Source organism: Octopus sinensis, linkage group LG5, assembly GCF_006345805.1.
Source record: "Octopus sinensis linkage group LG5, ASM634580v1, whole genome shotgun sequence".
In the NCBI taxonomy this organism is placed as follows: Eukaryota; Metazoa; Mollusca; class Cephalopoda; order Octopoda; family Octopodidae; genus Octopus; species Octopus sinensis.
Window position 1 is genome coordinate 90,991,495 of NC_043001.1, and position 20,328 is coordinate 91,011,822.

The 20,328-nt window shown below is 38.1% G+C and overlaps 1 protein-coding gene across 3 annotated transcripts in view; it reads left to right on the top strand.

Annotated features, from left to right (window-relative positions):
- The window catches only part of LOC115212425 (tetraspanin-6-like), a 69,005-nt gene extending 52,886 nt beyond the window's left edge, over nucleotides 1–16,119 (top strand). For all 3 annotated transcript variants that reach the window (XM_036502937.1, XM_036502936.1, XM_029781334.2), the window contains 8 exons: nucleotides 413–480; nucleotides 2,632–2,895; nucleotides 5,150–5,224; nucleotides 6,904–7,011; nucleotides 7,751–7,960; nucleotides 11,429–11,512; nucleotides 13,664–13,736; nucleotides 15,647–16,119. In XM_036502937.1, the coding sequence (XP_036358830.1) occupies nucleotides 413–480; nucleotides 2,632–2,895; nucleotides 5,150–5,224; nucleotides 6,904–7,011; nucleotides 7,751–7,960; nucleotides 11,429–11,512; nucleotides 13,664–13,735 (881 nt within the window). In that variant the 3' untranslated portion in view covers nucleotide 13,736; nucleotides 15,647–16,119. The remainder of the gene's footprint in view (nucleotides 1–412; nucleotides 481–2,631; nucleotides 2,896–5,149; nucleotides 5,225–6,903; nucleotides 7,012–7,750; nucleotides 7,961–11,428; nucleotides 11,513–13,663; nucleotides 13,737–15,646) is intronic.
- The last annotated feature ends 4,209 nt before the right edge of the window (nucleotides 16,120–20,328 follow it).

Sequence of the window (20,328 nt, forward strand, 5' to 3'; positions counted from 1 at the left end):
TACATGAAGACTTAACGTTAAGAGGGGGATTGTTTGGAGCAATACAATATCGAGTAGAGATTGAATTAATGTTGAGAGAAAGGTTTCTGGAATTAAAATAGTTAATGGTACTTGCAAATGTTTTACAACAAGAATGCCTCATCTTGATTAAATTTCTATCAAAAATCTTATGTAATCTGTTTCATCGAAAAATGAAATGAGATTAAATTTAAGATGTCACTTGAAGTATGTATACGTACATTGAAACTAAAAATAAAATAAAATGAAATGACAGTACATTTTTTTTTACTTACGTCACATCTACACGTAATCTTTGACGCCATATGTTTTAGAACTGGACTGATATTATTAATTACATAGACGCAAGTCGATAATTCTCTGTTATTTCTATTTTTTTTCTTTTATATTTCAGCAAGGAAAATGGATTACGTTGAATCATGCGGAAGAAGCCTTATTGTCATTCTCAATCTTTTACTTTTTGTAAGTAATACAAAATGAGGAACTATCTATATTAGAAAGAAAAGTAGGCTAGGTGTAGCTGTGTGACAAGAAGTTTGTTTCCCAACCACATGGTTTCGGGTTCAGTCCTACTGCGTAGTACCTCGGGCAAGCATCTACTATGTCTTTGGGTCGACCATAATCTTGTGAATGAATTTGGTAAACTGAAACTGTGTGGAAGTCATCGTATATACATATATGTGTGTGTGTTTTTGCGTTTGCTCTCAAGCCATCGCTTGACAACCGTGTTGGCTTGTATACATCCCCGTAACTTAGTGGATCGCCTAGGAGATCGATAGGAACAGTATCAGACTTTAAAAAATTAGTCAAACCCTTGAATAAACCAGTCAAGGGTTTGACTAAACCTTTGAGGGGCTTAGTCAAATAAATTTAGTCGATTTGCTTGACTAAACTCCTCTTGACTGAAACAAGTGAAAGATAAAAGAAAAAGAAAAAAAAAGCGGTTTTCAAAGCATTCATTTAAATTAAGCATTTCATTTTTATTTATTTCAATTTAATTTACTTTTTCTTTTTAAATAAACGTTGACTTGTGAAAATGCTCTTCCTCTATTTTACCTTTCACCTAAAATTTAATTTTTTATAAATTGAGGTTCTTATAATTTCTCCGCGTATCTTTCGACCTGTATGATATTTGTGAAAACAAACTAACATCTCTTTTAACTACAAAAATTAATTTCTCCGAGATTACTTAAAATATAAAACGTAGAATTTTTTTAATCAGTTGGACCCATTAATATAATTTTACTCAAATGCTCTAATAGACCAAGAAGTCGGAAAGAATCCCTGTTATGACAAATGTAGCTAAGAATATACTACACTTCTAAGAATTGTATGAAATTTGTTGGGGTCATGACTAGTAATACAAGGTGGCATCAAAAGGTTCCCGGACTTATTTACCTAAGTTTTAACATTATCTCCTTCGAATTAATCATCTTGCGCAGCAATACACCGGTCCCAGCGATTCTGCTACTTTTGAAATCTGGCCTGGAAGTCGTTTTCCGTAAGCGAGTCGAGGACCTTCTGCGATTCACCCTGGATCTCAACAACAGTGCTGAAACGGTGACCTTTGAGCTGCATTTTCATCGTTGGAAAGAGATGGAAGTCCACGGGCGCTAAATCTGGCGAATAGAGTGGGTGTCGAGGCGATACCATGTTGTTTTTGGCGAAAAACTCACGAGTGAGGAGAGAATCGGCAGAGAATCTAATTCTTCGTGTTCCACAAACGCTTCAAAACGTTGCAGTAGAACTCTTGATTAACGGTCTGGCTCTGAGACATGAATTCTCGATGCACAAAACCACATTTCTGTGGATGACGCTTGTGACAGGTCCTCCAGATAGCTCATCGTCTTCCAGGGACGTTCTTCCGCTTTTAAAGCGCCCGTGCCACCCGAAACATTGCGTACCACCCATTGCCTCATCGCCGTAAGCTTGCCGAAGCATGCTCAATGTCTCTGTAGCAGATTTCCCAAGTTTAACACAAAATTTCATGTTGGATCTTTATTCCTGTCCATGACAAAATCGCAGACTACAGTATACATATGATCACAAACATACAAATATCACAACTTGCGAAGTAAACACAGCGATGTCACTCGACACACTATCTCATGAAGGTCACTGCTAGCTCTCTCACTGCGCACGTAACCATGTGTTGCTGTCTGCTGACGCGCTACAGAACTAGTCATGACCCCAACAAACTTCATACAATTCTTAGAAGGGTAGTATATTCTTAGCTACATCAGTTGTAACATGGACTCTTTCCGTCTTCTTGCTCTATTAGAGCATTTGAGTAAAATTATATTAATGTGTCCAACTGATTAAAAAAATTCTGTTTATTTATTTATGCTATATATATATATATGCTATATATATATGCTATATATATATATGCTATATATATATATATATATATATATAGAGAGAGAGAGAGAGAGAGATAGATAGATAGATAGATAGATAAGTAGGTAGTAGATGTGTGTGTGTGTGTGGTGTGTGTGTGTGTGTGTGTGTGTGTGTGGTGTGTGTGTGTGTGTGTGTGTGTGTGTGTGTGTGTTTTATCCCCCGTTGTGGACGTGAATTACTAAATATTACTGTCCTTTTGTTTTCCTTCAGTTGTTTTCCGCCATTATGGTGGTGGTCGGCTGTCTGGTGAAATATTCTTCACCAGTCTTCAACCGTTACTTCACTCCCATTATGGCCAGCGTGCAGCGGTTAGCCACCGAAGAACCCGCCGAGCATTCCTTGGGCAACATCAACATTGCAGATATCATTAACGAGGCAGCTACTGTCGCCATCGTTCTAGGGACTGTCTTGCTGATTATTTCTGTGTTCGGCTGGTGTGGTGCCTGTTGTAAAGTTCGATGGATGCTGGCTGTGGTAAGTTCTCTACTTTTTCTTTCTCCCTACCAGTCTGTCTTTCTGTCTGTGTGTCTGTCTGCTTATTTGTCTGTCTGTCCATTTATTTGTTTGTTTCTCTGTCTGTTCCCCCCATCTCTCTTTCTCCCCCTCTCTCTCATCTCTATATCATGTGGAGCCTGTTGTCAAGTCCGTAAGATGCTAGCGTGGTAAGCTCTCTCCCCTTTTCTCCCTTCTCCCATTCCGTCCTCTCTTTACTTACATCCATCTTTCTTTTTAATTGAATATATTTTTTTACTGAGCTATTAATTCATTTCATCCTTCACACTTTCCTCTTTGTTGGACCATAAACTGACTGGGCGACTAAATAACTCGCTTACTCCGTCTTGCTTAATAGTCTGACTTTTTCTGAGTCCTGCTTTTTTGCAGTATAACCTATTACCCCTTTCTTTTGAGGTTAATGTAAAGATGAACTGTTGGCCTGATTCTCAGAAGCTATTTCGGTTCATAACCGTCATGTCGGGCAACGTGAAAGTCACCAGCTATGTGATAAGATCATTTAGTGGTGAAGAGACGTGGTCATATGAGTGAAGAAGGTTAGGTTCGTTGCAAAACTGAAGTGAATTAGCGAGTTGGCAACTTTCATGCCGTTATATACAGAGGTCTGGCGTTGATGCTGTATCTTGAATTGAGCGAAGGATCCCTGCTACATGCAGAAAAAAATAGAAGTCAGAATGAGGAAGTTTTTACGAAGGAAGTGGTTGAGGTTTACAGCAGACTAGGGAGAGCAACAATACTGGGGACCAAGTGGGTGTGTTCGCCAACGAAATCAGATGAATATACTGGCGTTAATGACTGGTTTCTCTAAGCACTTTTCAAAAGTGCTACAGCAGTTGCCAGACATCGAGACCATGATGACTATAGAGGATTTAGGGGTCATAACCAGAGTGCTAGCACCAAACAGCGCATACGGTGTTGCGACAATAGCTACAGTGTGGCAGAGTTTAATGATACAGCAAGCTGAAAGCATCATGGCGTCGGAAGAAGATAGAAAGCAATTGAGACCGTTCAAGGATCAGTGCTTCAGATGTTATGGGCTGCACATAGTGAGAGAGTGCAAGGATCCTGAACCAGAATTGGTCTGTTAACGGTATGATCAGGATGATCATAAAGCGATTCAGTGCAATTAAGGAAAAGAAAGAAGGGCGATTACTGCACCAAGTAGAGGTGCCCTTTCATTTGCTGCCCGTAGTGGAAGTTCCGGAGGGGGAAAACAGGATGAAAACCCTATTAGATAGAGTCTGCACAGCCATCCTAATGTCTTCAAGGCTGATGGAAAGCTGAGGTGGGGCGGGCAGTATAAGAGAAATTGTTCATTATAAGAGTATCGAAGCGTGGGAGTTCATTATAAGAGTATCGAAGAATGGGAGTTCATTATAAGAGTATCGAAGCATAGAATCGACCGTACACAGAATGCAGTCTAAGTGATCGCGATAGACGACATTGTTCAAGGAATTGATGTTGCGATGGGGATGAATGTAATCTTTAGACTGGAAGGCATTCCGCTCAGTGATGGAAGGATAGCGTTTGGAGTGCACCTGGTGCCATAAATATGCATCAGAAGAGCCAGAACTACAGCATTGTCAAAATAAACCAGAATGGTGAATGTTCCTTGTTAAGATTGAGGGCTAAGATTTCAATGCAGTGTTGATGGCAAGTGGTGAGGGTTCTTTAAAAGAAAGGCAAAAGTCGAATTTGAGAGGGGGTGGAGAGGTGGGTTGAAGAAGGTATTTTAATGCCCTTGGGGATCTGGAGAGCAGGGTGCTGCTACCAATGGCTGTTGTTCAATCAACAAAGAATAAAGTCCGGTCAGAGCAAGATATTTAGGAGCTGAATGACCATATGGTGGACCATACTGGTGGAGAGGCTAACGATATAAGTGGAAGGACCTTGAAAGAGTGGAGACAAACGATAGGGCTGCTACGATCGTAGATTTAAAGTCAACCCATCTACAGTTTAATGAGACCAGAAATTTATGGAAATACTCGCTGGTGAAGTACAGAGTTAAAACGTACTGCTTGACCAGGTTCGAAAGGGGCCACTAACGTCTATATAATACCTTTGTGGACGAGACAGTGATGATTTGAAAGTGAGGGAATAAATGCCGCAAGGCTTTTTTGTAATGATGATGATGATGATGATGATGATGATGATGGTGATGGTGATGGTGATGGTGATGATGATGATGATGATGATTTACCTGTTTTCATTGCAGTATTGTGGAATCCTTACGTTGCTCCTTGCAACTCAAATCACGTTTTTGATTCTGCTAATTGTAATGAGATCTAAGGTAAGTAACTTTCCTTCATAATAAATAGTCTCCTTAAGTAATGAAGAGTTGTTTCCTCTGGTCAAACAATAGCATTATTTTCATTGCCATTGCAATTTGAAGTGACAATTTACTGAAAGTGGATAGAAATGAAGATAGAGTAACATACTTCACCTAAATGTTTTTGAAAACACTTTTAAAAATACGGAAAATAAACGCAACGGAACATTTTATTTAAGTTTAAGCAATTTAAATTACGACCTCTCTTCCATTTCATAAGTCGTTATGTATTTTAATAAACTTGAAAACACTTTTAATAACACGGAAAGTAAACGCAACGGAACATTTTATTTAAGTTTAAGCAATTTAAATTATAACCACTCTTCCATTTCATAAGTCGTTATGTATTTTAATAAACTTTCAAAATGTTAGAGTAAATATATATTACGGTGCAGTATTTATTTTATTTTAATAAAATTATGATATTAATTAAAGGTAAGCTGTCATCTATCAATCAATACTGATGTTTTAGGCGTCAAATTGAGAAGAAATATTTCAAGTTGTGATGCTCATGCTTTTCTGTAATACATGTAGTTTAATAACTCAGATAAAATCCTACTGATTATGAAAATGTGTAAATATAACAAAATCGCAGGATTATACGATGTGTAAGATAGTTCAAAGCTTAGATATTATTTTCCGTGGATAATAACAAGGATTTGAAATATTTAGTGGATTGAAGGATTGTATTAATGCAAATTTATTCTTAATTAATATAATACATGTATATATAAGCGCAGGCGTGGCTGTATGGTAAGAAGCTTGCTTCCCAGCGACGTGGTTCCGGGTTCAGTCCCATTGCATAGTACCTTGGGAAAGTCTCATTAACTATAGCTACAGGCCGACCAAAGCCTTGTGAGCGGATTTAGTCGACGGAAACTGAAAGAAGCCCGTCATGTATATATGTGTGTGGGGGGGCGCACTATTATAAACTGACAAGATGAGTTAGCTTAACTGTAGGCAGCCGGGTAAGAGCCACTGAGGAGCATTAATCAAATGCGAAATCACTGGTGATCTGGGTGTGCTCAGGGTGCTGTAGGGAGCTTGCCTCCCTCGTCAGTCATAAGATAAGTGTGTTCTCGTGGCTAAGAGTTGTTTTGCCTCTTATTTCTAGCAATGCTATATATGTGTGTGTGTGTTGTGTGTGTGTGTGTGAGCGAAATCGGCTCAAGTTGGACTAAATTCCGAGATTTTTGGTACTGAAATATATATTTTGGCATCTAGTTGTTTGGTTTACTGTTTCTGTAATTTCCATCATCTTCATGCCCTTCAGATATAGTGTTCTAACACTGCCACAAGGCCAAAGATTTGGCTGAGAAAGGTTTTACCAATTTAAGTGAATCCAGTATTTGTCCCCGACCAAAAAATAAAAAAAGAAACAAAAGAAGTAATGAGCAATGGAATAAGAAATGGTATCAATGTGTTTAAATTTCATCGAGGTCGACATTGGTTTTTATCTCTCCCGGTCAATAAAATAAATGCCAACGATGTGCTGAGGTTGACTTAATTGACCATATCCATTCTCAGCTGTGTGTGAGATAGAAATATTAGAATCACGATCTCGTATAATTTTTGCCTAGAGAATAATCCCTAATTATTATTGATTGATAAATAATTATATTAATATATTTATTTCAAAGGTGGATATAGCGTTAAAAGAGCCTCTAAAAGAGACGTTGAAGTTCAAGTACCAAGGAATTACTGGTAAAGACACAGCCAGCATTTCGTGGAATTATATAATGAATTCGGTAAATCTTTCTTTTGTTTGATTTCTTAACAAATATTTCACATCATATACCGTTACTCTCTTACTTTTATAAGCACATACATCTGAAACAGAACTCTACTTGGAAACGCAAACATTATTTAGTTTAGTAACGTAAACATCTGAATAGTGATGAACCTTAATATACCTAAGTGTGTTGTATAAACAAGTAAAGCTTATAGAAACCTTAAAAACCGTTAAGGTACACTAAGTTCAGTGCTTAGTTTTAAAATATTAATAATGAAACAGTCATATACTTAATGGAGAATAAAGAAATGCCATTCAATCTCTCTATATATAAAGCTGAGTTGTCTGTGTGTGGCAGGTTTGGTAGCCTTCAACTAACACTATCTCCTCCGAGACCCTGCGGCGCAAGTTGACCAAAATTGAGAGTATGATAGAAGAAGGCTTGCTCTTCCTTCCGTAGAAGAAATAATTCAAATCGGACCATGTTAACACCAAAAATTATTTACATCAAAAAGGTGTTTTTTTTCTATGAAAATGCATATTTTTTTAACGATTTTTTGACTGCTGTGTCACCATTTTTCGGTGTATTTCAACCAGAAAAATGTTCACTTAAAGAGAATAACAAGCTACATAATGCAAAATTTTTACTTTACAAAAATTCCAATTCTAAAGGGTCGCTTACTGTTGCACACGAATACATTGAATCATATTTTGTATTATTGTAAGCAACTGAATTTTATGAATAATCTTTTCAGCTACAATGTTGCGGTGTATACGATTTTAGAGATTTTAACAACAGCACCAGCTGGGATCGATTCTATCACGATCCAAAATCTAGAAAGACTTACAAATTGAAAATACCCATCGCTTGTTGTAAACTAAAAGGAGAGTACCCAAACGTTCAGCCACCGGAAGATGTCTCTTGCGCTTTATACCCCACACGTCAGACATCAAATTATCACCAGGTAAGAACTTAATTCATTGTTAGCTGCTTAAGGATGACTTTGTTGTATGATGCCACAGAATAGAGCCGTTGGAGGATGCTGCACTCAACACACACACACACACGCACACACACACGCGCGCACGCGCGCACACACACACGCGCACGCACGCACGCACACCACTCATACATAGTGTATATATATATGTATAAATGTATGTGTGCGTTTGTGTGAGAGATAGGGCAGAGAACGAAAAAGAGGGTTGTGTGTGTATGTGTGTATGGTGTATGTGTGTGTGTGTGTGTGTGTGTGTGTGTGTGTGTGTGTGTGTGTGTGTGAGAGAGAGAGAGAGAGAGAGAGAGAGAGAAAGCGAGAGAGAGAAAGAGGGAGAGAATGAACGAATGGTTAGAGCAGTCCTTCTCTAAGTGGGTGTACCGCCAGCGCTGTTTTAAGGCATGGACATACCGAGCAGTTGCCCTGGAGCCGCACAGGTCAAGAGGCCCAATTCTCATCTATGTATGCTTTAGGGCTCAATGCATTGATTTTCCCGGGGGCCTATAATGCTATTAAGACGGGTCTGTATACGACCCACTTTGGGAAATTTTAATACGGGTACTGGGGACAAAGGGAGTTTCGGGGATATAGATGAAACACAAAGAATACCTCTGTGAATTTGACCGAAGCCACGTGTTAATGGTTGGCCAATTACTAAGGTCAAGTGGTGATGTGTTAAATATTCGCTTCTAGTAGGTTAGGGCTCTATGTAGTCACCCACATCAGACTAATACTCAGAACTAAACTACTCTGATCTCATATTACGTGTATGTATTGGGATGTTAGATAAATTCGTTCATCCCCATCGTCATATGTCTGAAAAAAGGTTCAATTTATTTAAATTTTAGAAGCGATAAACAAAATTTTAGAAACGATAACCAAAAAGCTTAGTAGGCGCAGGAGTGGTTGTGTGGTAAGTAGCTTGCTTACCAACCACATGGTTCCAGGTTCAGTCCCATTGCGTGGCACCTTGGGCAAGTGTCTTCTACTATAGCCTTGGGTCGACCAAAGCCTTGTGAGTGGATTTGGTAGACAGAAACTGAAAGAAGCCCGTCGTATATATGTATATATATGTGTCTGTGCTTGTCCCCCCCCCCAACATCGCTTGACAACCGATGCTGGTGTGTTTACGTCCCCGTAACGTAGCGGTTCGGCAAAAAGAGAGCGATAGAATAAGTACTAGGCTTACAAAGAATAAGTCCTGGGGTCGATTTGCTCGACTAAAGGCGCTGCTCCAGCATGGTCGCAGTCAAATAACTGAAACAAGTAAAAGAGAAAGAGAAAGAGAAGAATAGTAACAATATGATAAAAGTAGTTTCCATGTTAATTCAAATAACATTGGAGAGGATCAAAATTTAAAAAAAGAAATTGGATAAAAACGAACGAATTTATCTGACAGATCAGCACATTAAAATTTGTATACACAGCGTGGGCGTCGAATTGTTGTAAGGGAGTATTGAAAAAGTATCACTGGAAGAAAAGAGGCGATAATTAAAATCCTTGAGAGGCACCAGGCTAGAGTGTTGGATAACCGACGAGCAGGCAATCCGTTGGGTTGGTTTCTGTTGTGTCAGCATAATTGTCCACCGATCTGAAAATAAAAACAATTGATCACTCTAACTAGCTGCAAGACTGTAAATTTTACAACTGATGAATCACTCAAAAAGAGATAAAAGCGCGAAATAGATAATGATCCAAAATTTTGACTACCCACTTTTTCTTAATATAGGCGCAGGAGTGGCTGTGTGGTAAGTAGCTTGCTTACCAACCACATGGTTCCGGGTTCAGTCCCACTGCGTGACACCTTGGGCAAGAGTCTTCTACTATAGCCTCGGGCCGACCAAAGCCTTGTGACGGAAACTGAAAGAAGCCCGTCGTATATATGTATATGTATATATATATGTTTGTGTGTGCGTGTGTTTGTGTGTCTGTGTTTGTCGCCCCCCCCCCCCAACATTGCTTGACAACCGATGCTGGTGTGTTTACGTCCCCGTAACTTAGCGGTTCGGCAAAAGTAGACCGATAGAATAAGTACTAGGCTTACAAAGAATAAGTCCTGGGGTCGATTTCCTCGACTAAAGGTGGTGCTCCAGCATGGCTGAAACAAGTAAAAGATTATATAAAAGCTGTGCATGTATGTATGTATGTATGTATGTATGTATGTATGTATGTGCGTGTGCATTTGAGAGCGAGAGGGGGAAAGAGTCAGATTGAGAGAGAGAGAGAGAGAGAGAGAGAGAGAGAGAGAGAGAGAGAGAGAGAGAGAGAGAAAGTGGGAATAAAAGCTGAAAAGCACAAATTTCACATATAATTCAGAATTTAAATTTGCTCAACAGCCGTTTCAATAAAATAAAATCATAAACATTTATATAATTACTAATTAACATACATAATTAATTTAAAAGTACAGGATTAGTCACTCCTTTAGGAAACTAAAGAAAACTATCTTTTTAGCCGATTGTGTATCTACATGCAAGTTTTACGACCCGGAATTACAGGTGTGTATTGATGCATTGAAAGTTAACGAAGAGGCATTAATTATATACTTAAATATCATGGATATATTTTATGATGTTTATACATCAATTCACGACACACACACACACACAAATAATATATTAAAAATACGACTATGATCTAATTTAATCAGTTTTAATAACTTTTTTTTCATATCAGTGAGTTATAAAACCTTATAATTCGTTTGGAAAAATGAGGTTTCCAAATTTATATTCCTTAACATTTTCAAGCTATCGCAGACTAATATTCCGGAAATCGAGTGGTGTTACCTTCTGTACTGCCTCTTTTCAAAGTGAACGGTTTTTTTTATGAAGACATTACAACCAGGATATTTTTTATATAGATTTTACAATCAAAATTTGACCATTTTCTTCTTACTGACTATTTCGCGTTCTCACTAACTTTATGCTTCTCTCTTTCTTTTTTTCCTGATGAAGCACAAATGTCCGAAAAGTCAAAACACTTTCTGTTTCTATTAAACCGTTAAATTCTTGTCTTGTTTCTCAAACTTTGTTCCTTCTGCGTTGTCCTTTTTATTATTTATTCTATGTATGTAAATATGTATGCACGTACATATGCACGTATGTATGTGTTATGTATGTATGTATGCATGTATGTATGTATGTATGTATGTATGTATGTATGTATGTATGTATGTATGTATGTATGTATGTATGTATGTTTGTATGTATGTATGTATGTATGTATCTATCTATCTATCTATATACTATGTAAATTTTTACTTACATCTTATAATATGCAACTATGCAATGTTATAGGTTTGAGTAAATCCAGTAAAATAATGATATGTTGTTATCTCATTTGAATATTCTAATTATCCTATAAATTCTAAAGGATGTTTAAAAAATGTCGCTCATATCATTGCATATTGATTAGTTATATTTATGTGTATTTCAGGGGTGCTACGACAAGCTTTGGCACACTATCAGCACAGCAGAAATTACCATGATGGCTGTGTTATCACTCGCCGCAATGTCTCAGGTTTGTAAATTCTGTCATCAAATTCCTTATAAAACCCGTCTCCTTTTACAATAAAAACTATTTTATAGTGTAGTGAGGATAAGCTCTTTCGTAAACTATTTCCATGACACGGTTTCAAATTCCGTTCGTAGCTATTACACTTTTGCTATAATTTAAGAAAGGATAAATCAACTACGTCAGCAATTACGCCACCCTCTTTAGTATACGTGGGGAAAAGCCTTTCCTTTTTTAACCAGTTTTTAAAAGAGTATTTAACAGTGATAAATCAGTAAAATTTTCCCCTATAATACGACAGTTAATAGCTTATATATGGTCTTCATATTGATTAGACGAAGGCTGATGGTAGCCGAACGGTTATTTGTTGGCCTGCCGGTAGACGATTCGAGTCTTGTTACAGTACATCTGAAAAATACTTTTAACCCTCAGTAACCATGTCCACATAAGCTGTGCATGACAACGTTGCTATCTTGAGGCATAGACTCTCTTGAGAGATGCCCTAGAGCCATATAGGTCTAAGGGTCAAATAGGCCTCATAAGTCTACTCTATAAAGCTGTGGTTGTATGCATAAGCGGCTCCTGTGAATTGCTTTGTTCGAGGGGTCCTATAAGGTTCTGGTACAAACCAATGTTTCATCAGCGTGTTGTCCAATTACTTTCATAGTCATAAATATACTAGTAATTGTGAAATAAAAGCGTTGCTTATTTCACTCTCAAAGAATTTAGTGGGACAGGAAATTTTACGGAGTTGATCAATGTACATTAACATCTCTTGGATCAAACTGACACTCCTTTTAAAATGATGTTAAGGGGACGCATTTATTGTCCTAAATAATAAAATAGATGATATTCTATTTTGAATGCGGACTGAATTTTGAAGTTCAACCCAGATTCACCACTTATATACAATGAGAATGATAGGAATGTGAATTTAAAAAGCAATGAGAGCTGATTTAGTTTTCTCTGAAGCTGCAGTAACAACATAAATTTGCCATGAATTGTGATAAATAAAACTTAACAAAGTCTAGCAACACGAAGCAAAGCCTAGCTATTCTCCATCTGGAGATCTTATTTAGATTCAATCGATTGATAGTATTTATTATAAGCCAGACACTATAATATTTCATAGTTAAAATAATACTCATGATAGTTATCTATATCTATAAAAGGCAGAATGTGTGTGTGTGTGTGTGTGTGTGTGTGTGTGTGTGTGTACGTGAATGTACTTTATGCACGTCCACAAATTAGCACGCATGTCACTTCAATTTTAGGAGCACATTGGTCACGACCATAGCTGTGATTTTGTCAACTTATTTTTCCCGAGGCACCCTCAGATAGCGGTAAAAATCGATTTTCACCATAACTTTTACCAATTTTCACGTCAGTGAAATCTGTAAGTTTGCTAACATGAGTTAAGTCCCCTCTCTTGCAAATAGATTAATTCATCCTCCTACAATACCTCCGAAAAAAATTAGATTTGGACTAGCTAAGCAATCTCAGTGTAGGAAAAGAGAAAGAGCTGAAGGGACTTACTATCAGCGGACTCATTTGTAAAATATAACTTTTTGGACTGAAGCCTGGCAATAAGAGCTTGCAGATATTCCACTACAAACCATTCGATAATATTGAAGCAGTAACTTTCATAAATCAGAATATGATTCCTGAAGGCACTTGCTGAACCCAGTCAACGACGGGTATTTCTGTTAGTTCATAATAAATTTGATAATTTGAATCCGATTTTGATAGGGAAAAAATATAACTCAATTCCTTTAAAATAAATAAATAAAAGCAGGACACTACCAACACCTAATATTTAAAACTAGCATTTCGTTGGTTACAACGACAAGTGTTCTAGTTGAACTGATCAACCGAACATCCTGGTAGTTCTTAGGGAGATTCAGCATTATACAGAATGTGACAAGATTTGGCCCTTTGGAATACAGGCACAACTCATTTTTGCCAGCTGAGTGAACCTGAGCAACATGAAATAAAGTGTCTTCCTCAAGGCCGCAACGTGCTGCCGGGAATCGAACTCACAGGCTTACGGTCGTGAGCCGAATAACCTAACCACTACACCACGCACCTTCACACACACACACACACACACCACACACACACACACACACACACTGATAATTTATATCTCTTTTACAGATGATGTTAATCTTTTTCTCACTCTATCTCATTGGGAAGATCAACAAACATGAACGATCAGAAGACTCTTAAGGTAAGCAACTATCGATCTATATTTATATCGTATATTTTAATAAATATTGTAATATTAATGTTTATAACGCTTTTAAACCAGTGGTATAGCTTGGGGTGTGCAGGCTGCACGGGTGGCCACTTGGGAAGAGTGTTGTGCAAAGATATAACGAAGGTATGTTTGATTTAAAGAAGGGGGCGGCCAAATAAATATCATTTTATTTATTTATTTATTTATTTATTCATTTTGAATCTGTACATAAAGAAGAATACATACATAAATTATTTTGGATCAGTTATGATTTATTATGAAATTACTGATAAAAATGATAATTACTGATAATTAATGATAGAAACCGGGAATAATATCCTGAACGAAAGTATTTCGGGTTAGAAATAAGTGTCAAATACCTCAGAATACAGTGAAGGTATATTTTCGTTCAAATAAAATATTTACTAGACATTTCTGAATGAAAATATACGGGATAATATGTTAAGAAGTTTAAGAGAAATTACTTGATTAATACAAACACATGCAGTGGAGGAACATGGCCTAGTGGTTAGAGCAGCGGATTCGCAGTCGAGGGATCGCGGGTTCGAATTTCAGACCGGGCGATGTGTGTGTTTTTATGAGCGAAATACCTAAGCTCTACAACTTTCTCTCACTCTTTCCGCCTTCATCTTGCGGCTCACCTACGACGGACTGGCGTCCCGTCCAGGTGGGGAACCTATACGCCAAAGAAACCGGCCCTAATGAGCCAGGCGTGGCTCGGAACAAACAATACACATGCATGATTCTTCGCCTGCTATTTTAGCCTTTGAATTCTCCCACTAAAGAAAGAGAGAGCATTGAGCTAAGAAATAAGACTTAATGAATTTTAAATATTACACATTGTTGAGTTCGCCTTTGAAATTGGGATTTATTTGTGCTTTTATGAAAATTATTGTTTTTTTTTTTTATTCTTGCTATGGGTTTATAATATTTTTCGTATATTTTGGTGGTTTATTGGCAATGTTTGTACATATTAATTGGTTGACTCCAAATTTAGTTTTCAAAACTTGTGCAATTTTTCTTCTAAGAACTTCAACTTTAAATGCTTAGCATTTTGTATCATAACTATACACGACAATCATGAATAGCTATGATTCTTTACTTTAGTCGGTAAGACTTGTGATTTGTGTTTAAGAGCTGCAGTGTATGTGCACACACGTATCCTCTGCGTCTTTCAAGACGGTAACAGCAAAACTTGGTAGAAATCTCACCAGTAATGAAAATAAAACAAAACACACACGGGCGTGCATGCGCATATGACTGTGTGGTAAGAAGCTTGCTTCTCAACCACATGGTCCTGGGTTCAGTCCCACTGCGTGGCACATTGGGCGAGTCTCCTCTACTATAACCTCGGGCCAACCAAAGCCTTGTGAATGGATGGAAACTGAAAGAAGCCCGTCGTATATATGTGTATATATCTACGTGTGTATTTGTATCTTTGTCCCCCACCACGGCTTGACAACAAGTGTTGATGTGTTTACGTCCCCGCGTCTTGTAACGTTTTCAATAGTTTTGAGAGTCAAAACTATTGAAAACGTTACAAGACGCAACGAAAATGTGGAAATTTTACCGGTGAGTGTGTTACATAATAAGTCACAAAAAGAAAATGACTCTCCCCAGACACAATAGATTATTTTGGTTTGATTATCTTCAAATCTGGCGGACGGGTGAATAAAAAAAAAAATTTTTTATTTACATACGCCTAAATGATAAGCAAGGGAAATAACTCTTGATGTAATTTTGTTGAAATATAAATTCGTCTGAGAATATATTAAGTTTTATTTTATCCTTGCGTGCGCGCAGGGTATGCGTCGCCCCTCCGATGCCTTTTTTTTTTTAAATTATGTAATTTAATCAATATTTTCTTCCATTTTTTGCAGCTAAAATGGTCTTGAAAAGACGGAACAGCTCATATGGCAGCTGACAGAAAACACAAAACAGACAAATTATCATATTAAGAAATGAAAGCGATATTTTTGTTCCATTTGTTATCATTTCTCTTTGCTTTGTATTCCCTTAATCCAGAAAGCCGCTCTGTATTTCTTCAAATCATTGGAAATTTGCATATGTGGAATTGTTGTTGTATGACTCATAATCTTTCTTCTGGAAAGGTATTTGTCTTCATTAAATTCTTAAATTATGAAAAGACCGATTGCAATGCTCTGTTTTTCCGTATGTAACTCATACAAAGCAACTTTAAACCAAATAATTGTGTAATTGGCTTTAATATAATCATTTGTTTTTGTTTATTGTAATCATGATCCCACCATGTTATTCTGTCATCGTTATTTTCGATGGATCGCCTCTTGGTAAATAAAGTGTTAATTGTAAAATCATGTCAAGATGTATGTAAGAGACTGACTTCTTATTCGTATATAGCTTTAATTCCAAAGAGGAAAAAAAAAACTTATGAATAATATTCAAATATATTTGATATACCGTATTTTCTGTCGTACAAGTTGACGTGGTGTAGCACACACATGTAGTGCAAACACTGAAACATCGTCACTATCTTTTCAAATCCTGATATACTTCACATGGAATTTTTTTGGTCCTCCAAGGTTGACTTGGTGTATAAGTCAATCAACCTACTTTTAGCTGTAAATTTTGCTCCGAAAAATACGACTTGTATGCAGGAAAACACTGTATTTAAATTACCATTTCTCGTGATGTCTTCCTGAATCGGCCACAACTTTATTTTACCCAACTCAGCCTAACTACAGTCCAAAAGCAACAAGGCATTACAACCAACAATTTAATACAAACGAATTAAGAAAAGAAAGCCAAAAATAATGCTTATAATAGTGATTTCAAACTTAGGCATAAACAATGTATTTTGAAAGGGAAGTATAACAGATTGAATCAACTCCAATATACCTGACTGGCGTATATTTTTATAGCCTTGCAGGAAGAAAGGCGTTGGGCCTGGCAAGATTTGAACGCAAAAATATTGAGGAACATAACTAAATACTTTCTACGATAGGCCCAGGGCCAGTTGGCTCGGTCTGAAGAATCTATCTTGCAAGTCTTTCCTACCTCATTCTAATCACATGTCCATAGCACTGGAGCAGTGACCTCCCAAGGAAGAGAAGTAGTGGCTCAACTTGGAGACTCACTGATCTCTGAGCTACTACACCCTGTCGAGCGAGTACCATTACTCCAGAAGTCTCGAGAAACCCCATTTCGGCCGCTTGTACTCACAATCGTACTCTCTTGGACATTATCCAATATTCATGACCACAGATGAGGAGCGGCATGTAAAGATAGCGAGTTTGGCTTTTTTACGAACCTCTCATCTCCTGAAGAGCGGATGCTAGAGTTGGCGCATTACTATACCAGCCAACTGGTTATCGGTACAGCGCTGCACCCTATGTATTGCTAGTGAGGGAAGAGAACCCTTACTATCCTCTAGCAGGCAACAGGATCACTAGACTGACTCGGTTTCGGGCTGGTTGGTTCATTCTCAGTCGCGAGCACCTGGCCGCTGGAGTGATAGCCAGTATCCACTCCAGCCAGCTATATTTTCTAAACAAAACGACCATCGGTCACGGATTTGCAACGAAGAGCAGCCACTTTGATGTGGCGATTAACTGTGCTTGCTAGTATGGAAGCACTCCGTCGGTTACGACGATGAGGGTTCCGGTTGATCCGAATCAACGGAACAGCCTGCTCGTGAAATTAACGTGTAAGTGGCTGAGCACTCCACAGACACGTGTACCCTTAACGTAGTTCTCGGGGATATTCAGCGTGACACAGAGAGTGACAAGGCCGGCCCCTTGAAATACAGGTACAACAGAAACAGGAAGAATGAGTGAGAGAAAGTTGTGGTGAAAGAGTACAGCAGGGATCACCACCATCCCCTGCCGGAGCCTCGTGGAGCTTTAGGTGTTTTCGCTCAATAAACACTCACAACGCCCGGTCTGGGAATCGAAACCGCAATCCTATGACCGCGAGTCCGCTGCCTTAACCACTGGGCCATTGCGCCTCCACTGGTTGGTTTATTCTCAGTCGCGAGCACCTGGCCGCTGGAGTGATAGCCAGTATCCACTCCAGCCAGCTATATTTTCTAAACAAAACGACCATCGGTCACGGATTTGCAACGAAGAGCAGCCACTTTGATGTGACGATTAACTTTGCTTGCTAGTATAGTTACTACTCTGATCACTTCTTGAGATTTTACAACTAGCTATTTTGCTTGTTATACAGTAATCACTCACCATATCACGGTTCACCTATCGCGCCCTCAGTACATCGCGGATTTTTCTGGCTAATATATGTAGATATATATCGCAGTCTCCCTAGTATATTGTGGGTTGCTGCGACCGATAAGTATTTATATATTTGGATCTTATATATTTTTAGATTTTAATTATTTCTGTGGTAAAATAAGCATTTCCACGCCTAAAAATTAATAAAGTAATGAATAAAAATACAGTACAGTACTGCACTATATAACGCATTAATTAAAGTACATTAACAGAAAATACGTACTGTTGATGAGTAAACAAAGAATCGCACATACTGTATGAAAAACGAAACTCGGGAGGCGAGAGTGTGGTGTTACTATGCATTTATGATAAAATAAATATATACAAATTTAAAAAATAATGAAAACTATACAATAATAAAAACTTCGCAAATTCCCACATATCGCGGGGGCTTTTGGAATGCGACGCCCGCGATAGATGTAATCAAAATAAGCAACAGGATATCAAGTAGTAATGCAGTAGGACCGTTTCAAGCGACTCCATTTAATTGAACAATGCAATCATTACAGCAACATCAATTTAAATGTAGTGTGTGTGTATATATATATAATAAAAAAGAGTGAAAAAACTACACAAAATTTTATAAGATTTTTCTAACATAACGACTTAAATATATTCTTTAACCTTATAACACAAGCCTCTTGTAGTTTTTTCACTCTTTTTTATTTTTTATACATCAAACCACGTGCTTTCACACACCAACTCCCTCACCTATATATATATATATATACGACAGAGCTTCTTTCAGTTTCCGTCTACTAAATCCACTCACAAGGCTTTGGTCGGCCCGAGGCTATAGTAGAAGATACTTGCCCAGGTGCCACGCAGTGGGACTGAACCCGGAAGCATGTGGTTGGTAAGCAAGCTTCTACCCCCCGCACGCATCGGTCAATGTTCATAAGTCCAAAAAAAACCCCAAATACTCTGAAAATTCTGGCGGGGCAGTGACATTTAATCGTGAGGAATGGCCTGTGTGTGTGAGAGCGTGTGTGTGTGGGAGTGTGTATGTGAGTGTGTCTGTGATTGTATGTGTGAGCGCGTGTGTGTGTAATTGTGTGTGTGATTGTGTGTTTGACTGTGTGTGTGATTGTGTGTGTGTGAGCGTGTATGTGGGAGTGTGTCTGTGTGAGCGTGTGTGTGTGATTGTGTGTGTGATTGTGTGTGTGATTGTGTTTGACTGTGTGTGTGAGAGCGTGGGTGTGTGTGTAATTGTGTGTGTGTGAGCGTGTATGTGGGAGTGTGTCTGTGTGAGCATGTGTGTGTGATTGTATGTGTGAGCGCGTGTGATTGTGTGCATGTGTGATTGTGTGCGCGTGATTGTGTGTGTGACTGTGTGTGTGATTGTGTGTGTGTTTGTGTGTGATCGTGTGTGTGTGTGTGTGTGTGTGTGTGTGTGTGTGTGTGTGTGTGTGTGTATGTGTCCGTCCGTGTCCTCCCGTTTGTCCTCCAGCACCGCTTGACAACCAGTGTTCGTGTGTCTACATCCCAGTAACCTAATTGCTCGGCAAATAACTCCCGAAAGAGTAAGTACTTGGCTTTAAAAATAAGTACTGGCGTCGATTTGTTCGACTTAACCCTTCAAAACGGTGCCCCAGCATGGCCGCAGCCCGTTCTGTAGCACAGAAAAAGACAAAAGATAAACGGGATCTTTTCTATTCTGAAGCCAGTTTTTTCAAATTTTTCCTACTGAACCAAACAATTTGAAACTTCGTATACTGGTAGAATGTGTCAAAAGTAAACTTAATTGTAAACCAGAATGAAAACGGAATTGTAACTTCTAAGTTTAACGTTGTTTAATAATTAGAATTTTAACCAATGATATTCCGTCATTCGGCTTTATTTTATTTACTCCGTCTCGACCACCAATTTCGTGACGTATTAAACATCTTAAATGTAAACAAGCTATAGTCAGCCACCTTCTAATAACAAAAGTTTGTCTTTGAAGTTACCGTCTAGGGGAAGCATTGATGTACATGTGTGTGTGTGTGTGTTTGATGGGGTGTGGGAGACAGTATGTTGTGTAAGTGAAGTGCTTCTGTTAGTGTGTGTGAAGAGACAGAGAGAGTAATGTGTGAAAGAGAGAGATAACTGAAATTTTTTACTCGGTGTATGTGTATATGCCTGAATGTATGTGTGTATGTATCTGTGTATGTGTATGTATGTATGTATGTATGGCCGATTCAATGTAATTTTTTACACATACTTACACACACACACACACATACATACACACACACATGCAGACATACATATACACATACACCGAGTAAAAATTATATATATATATATATATA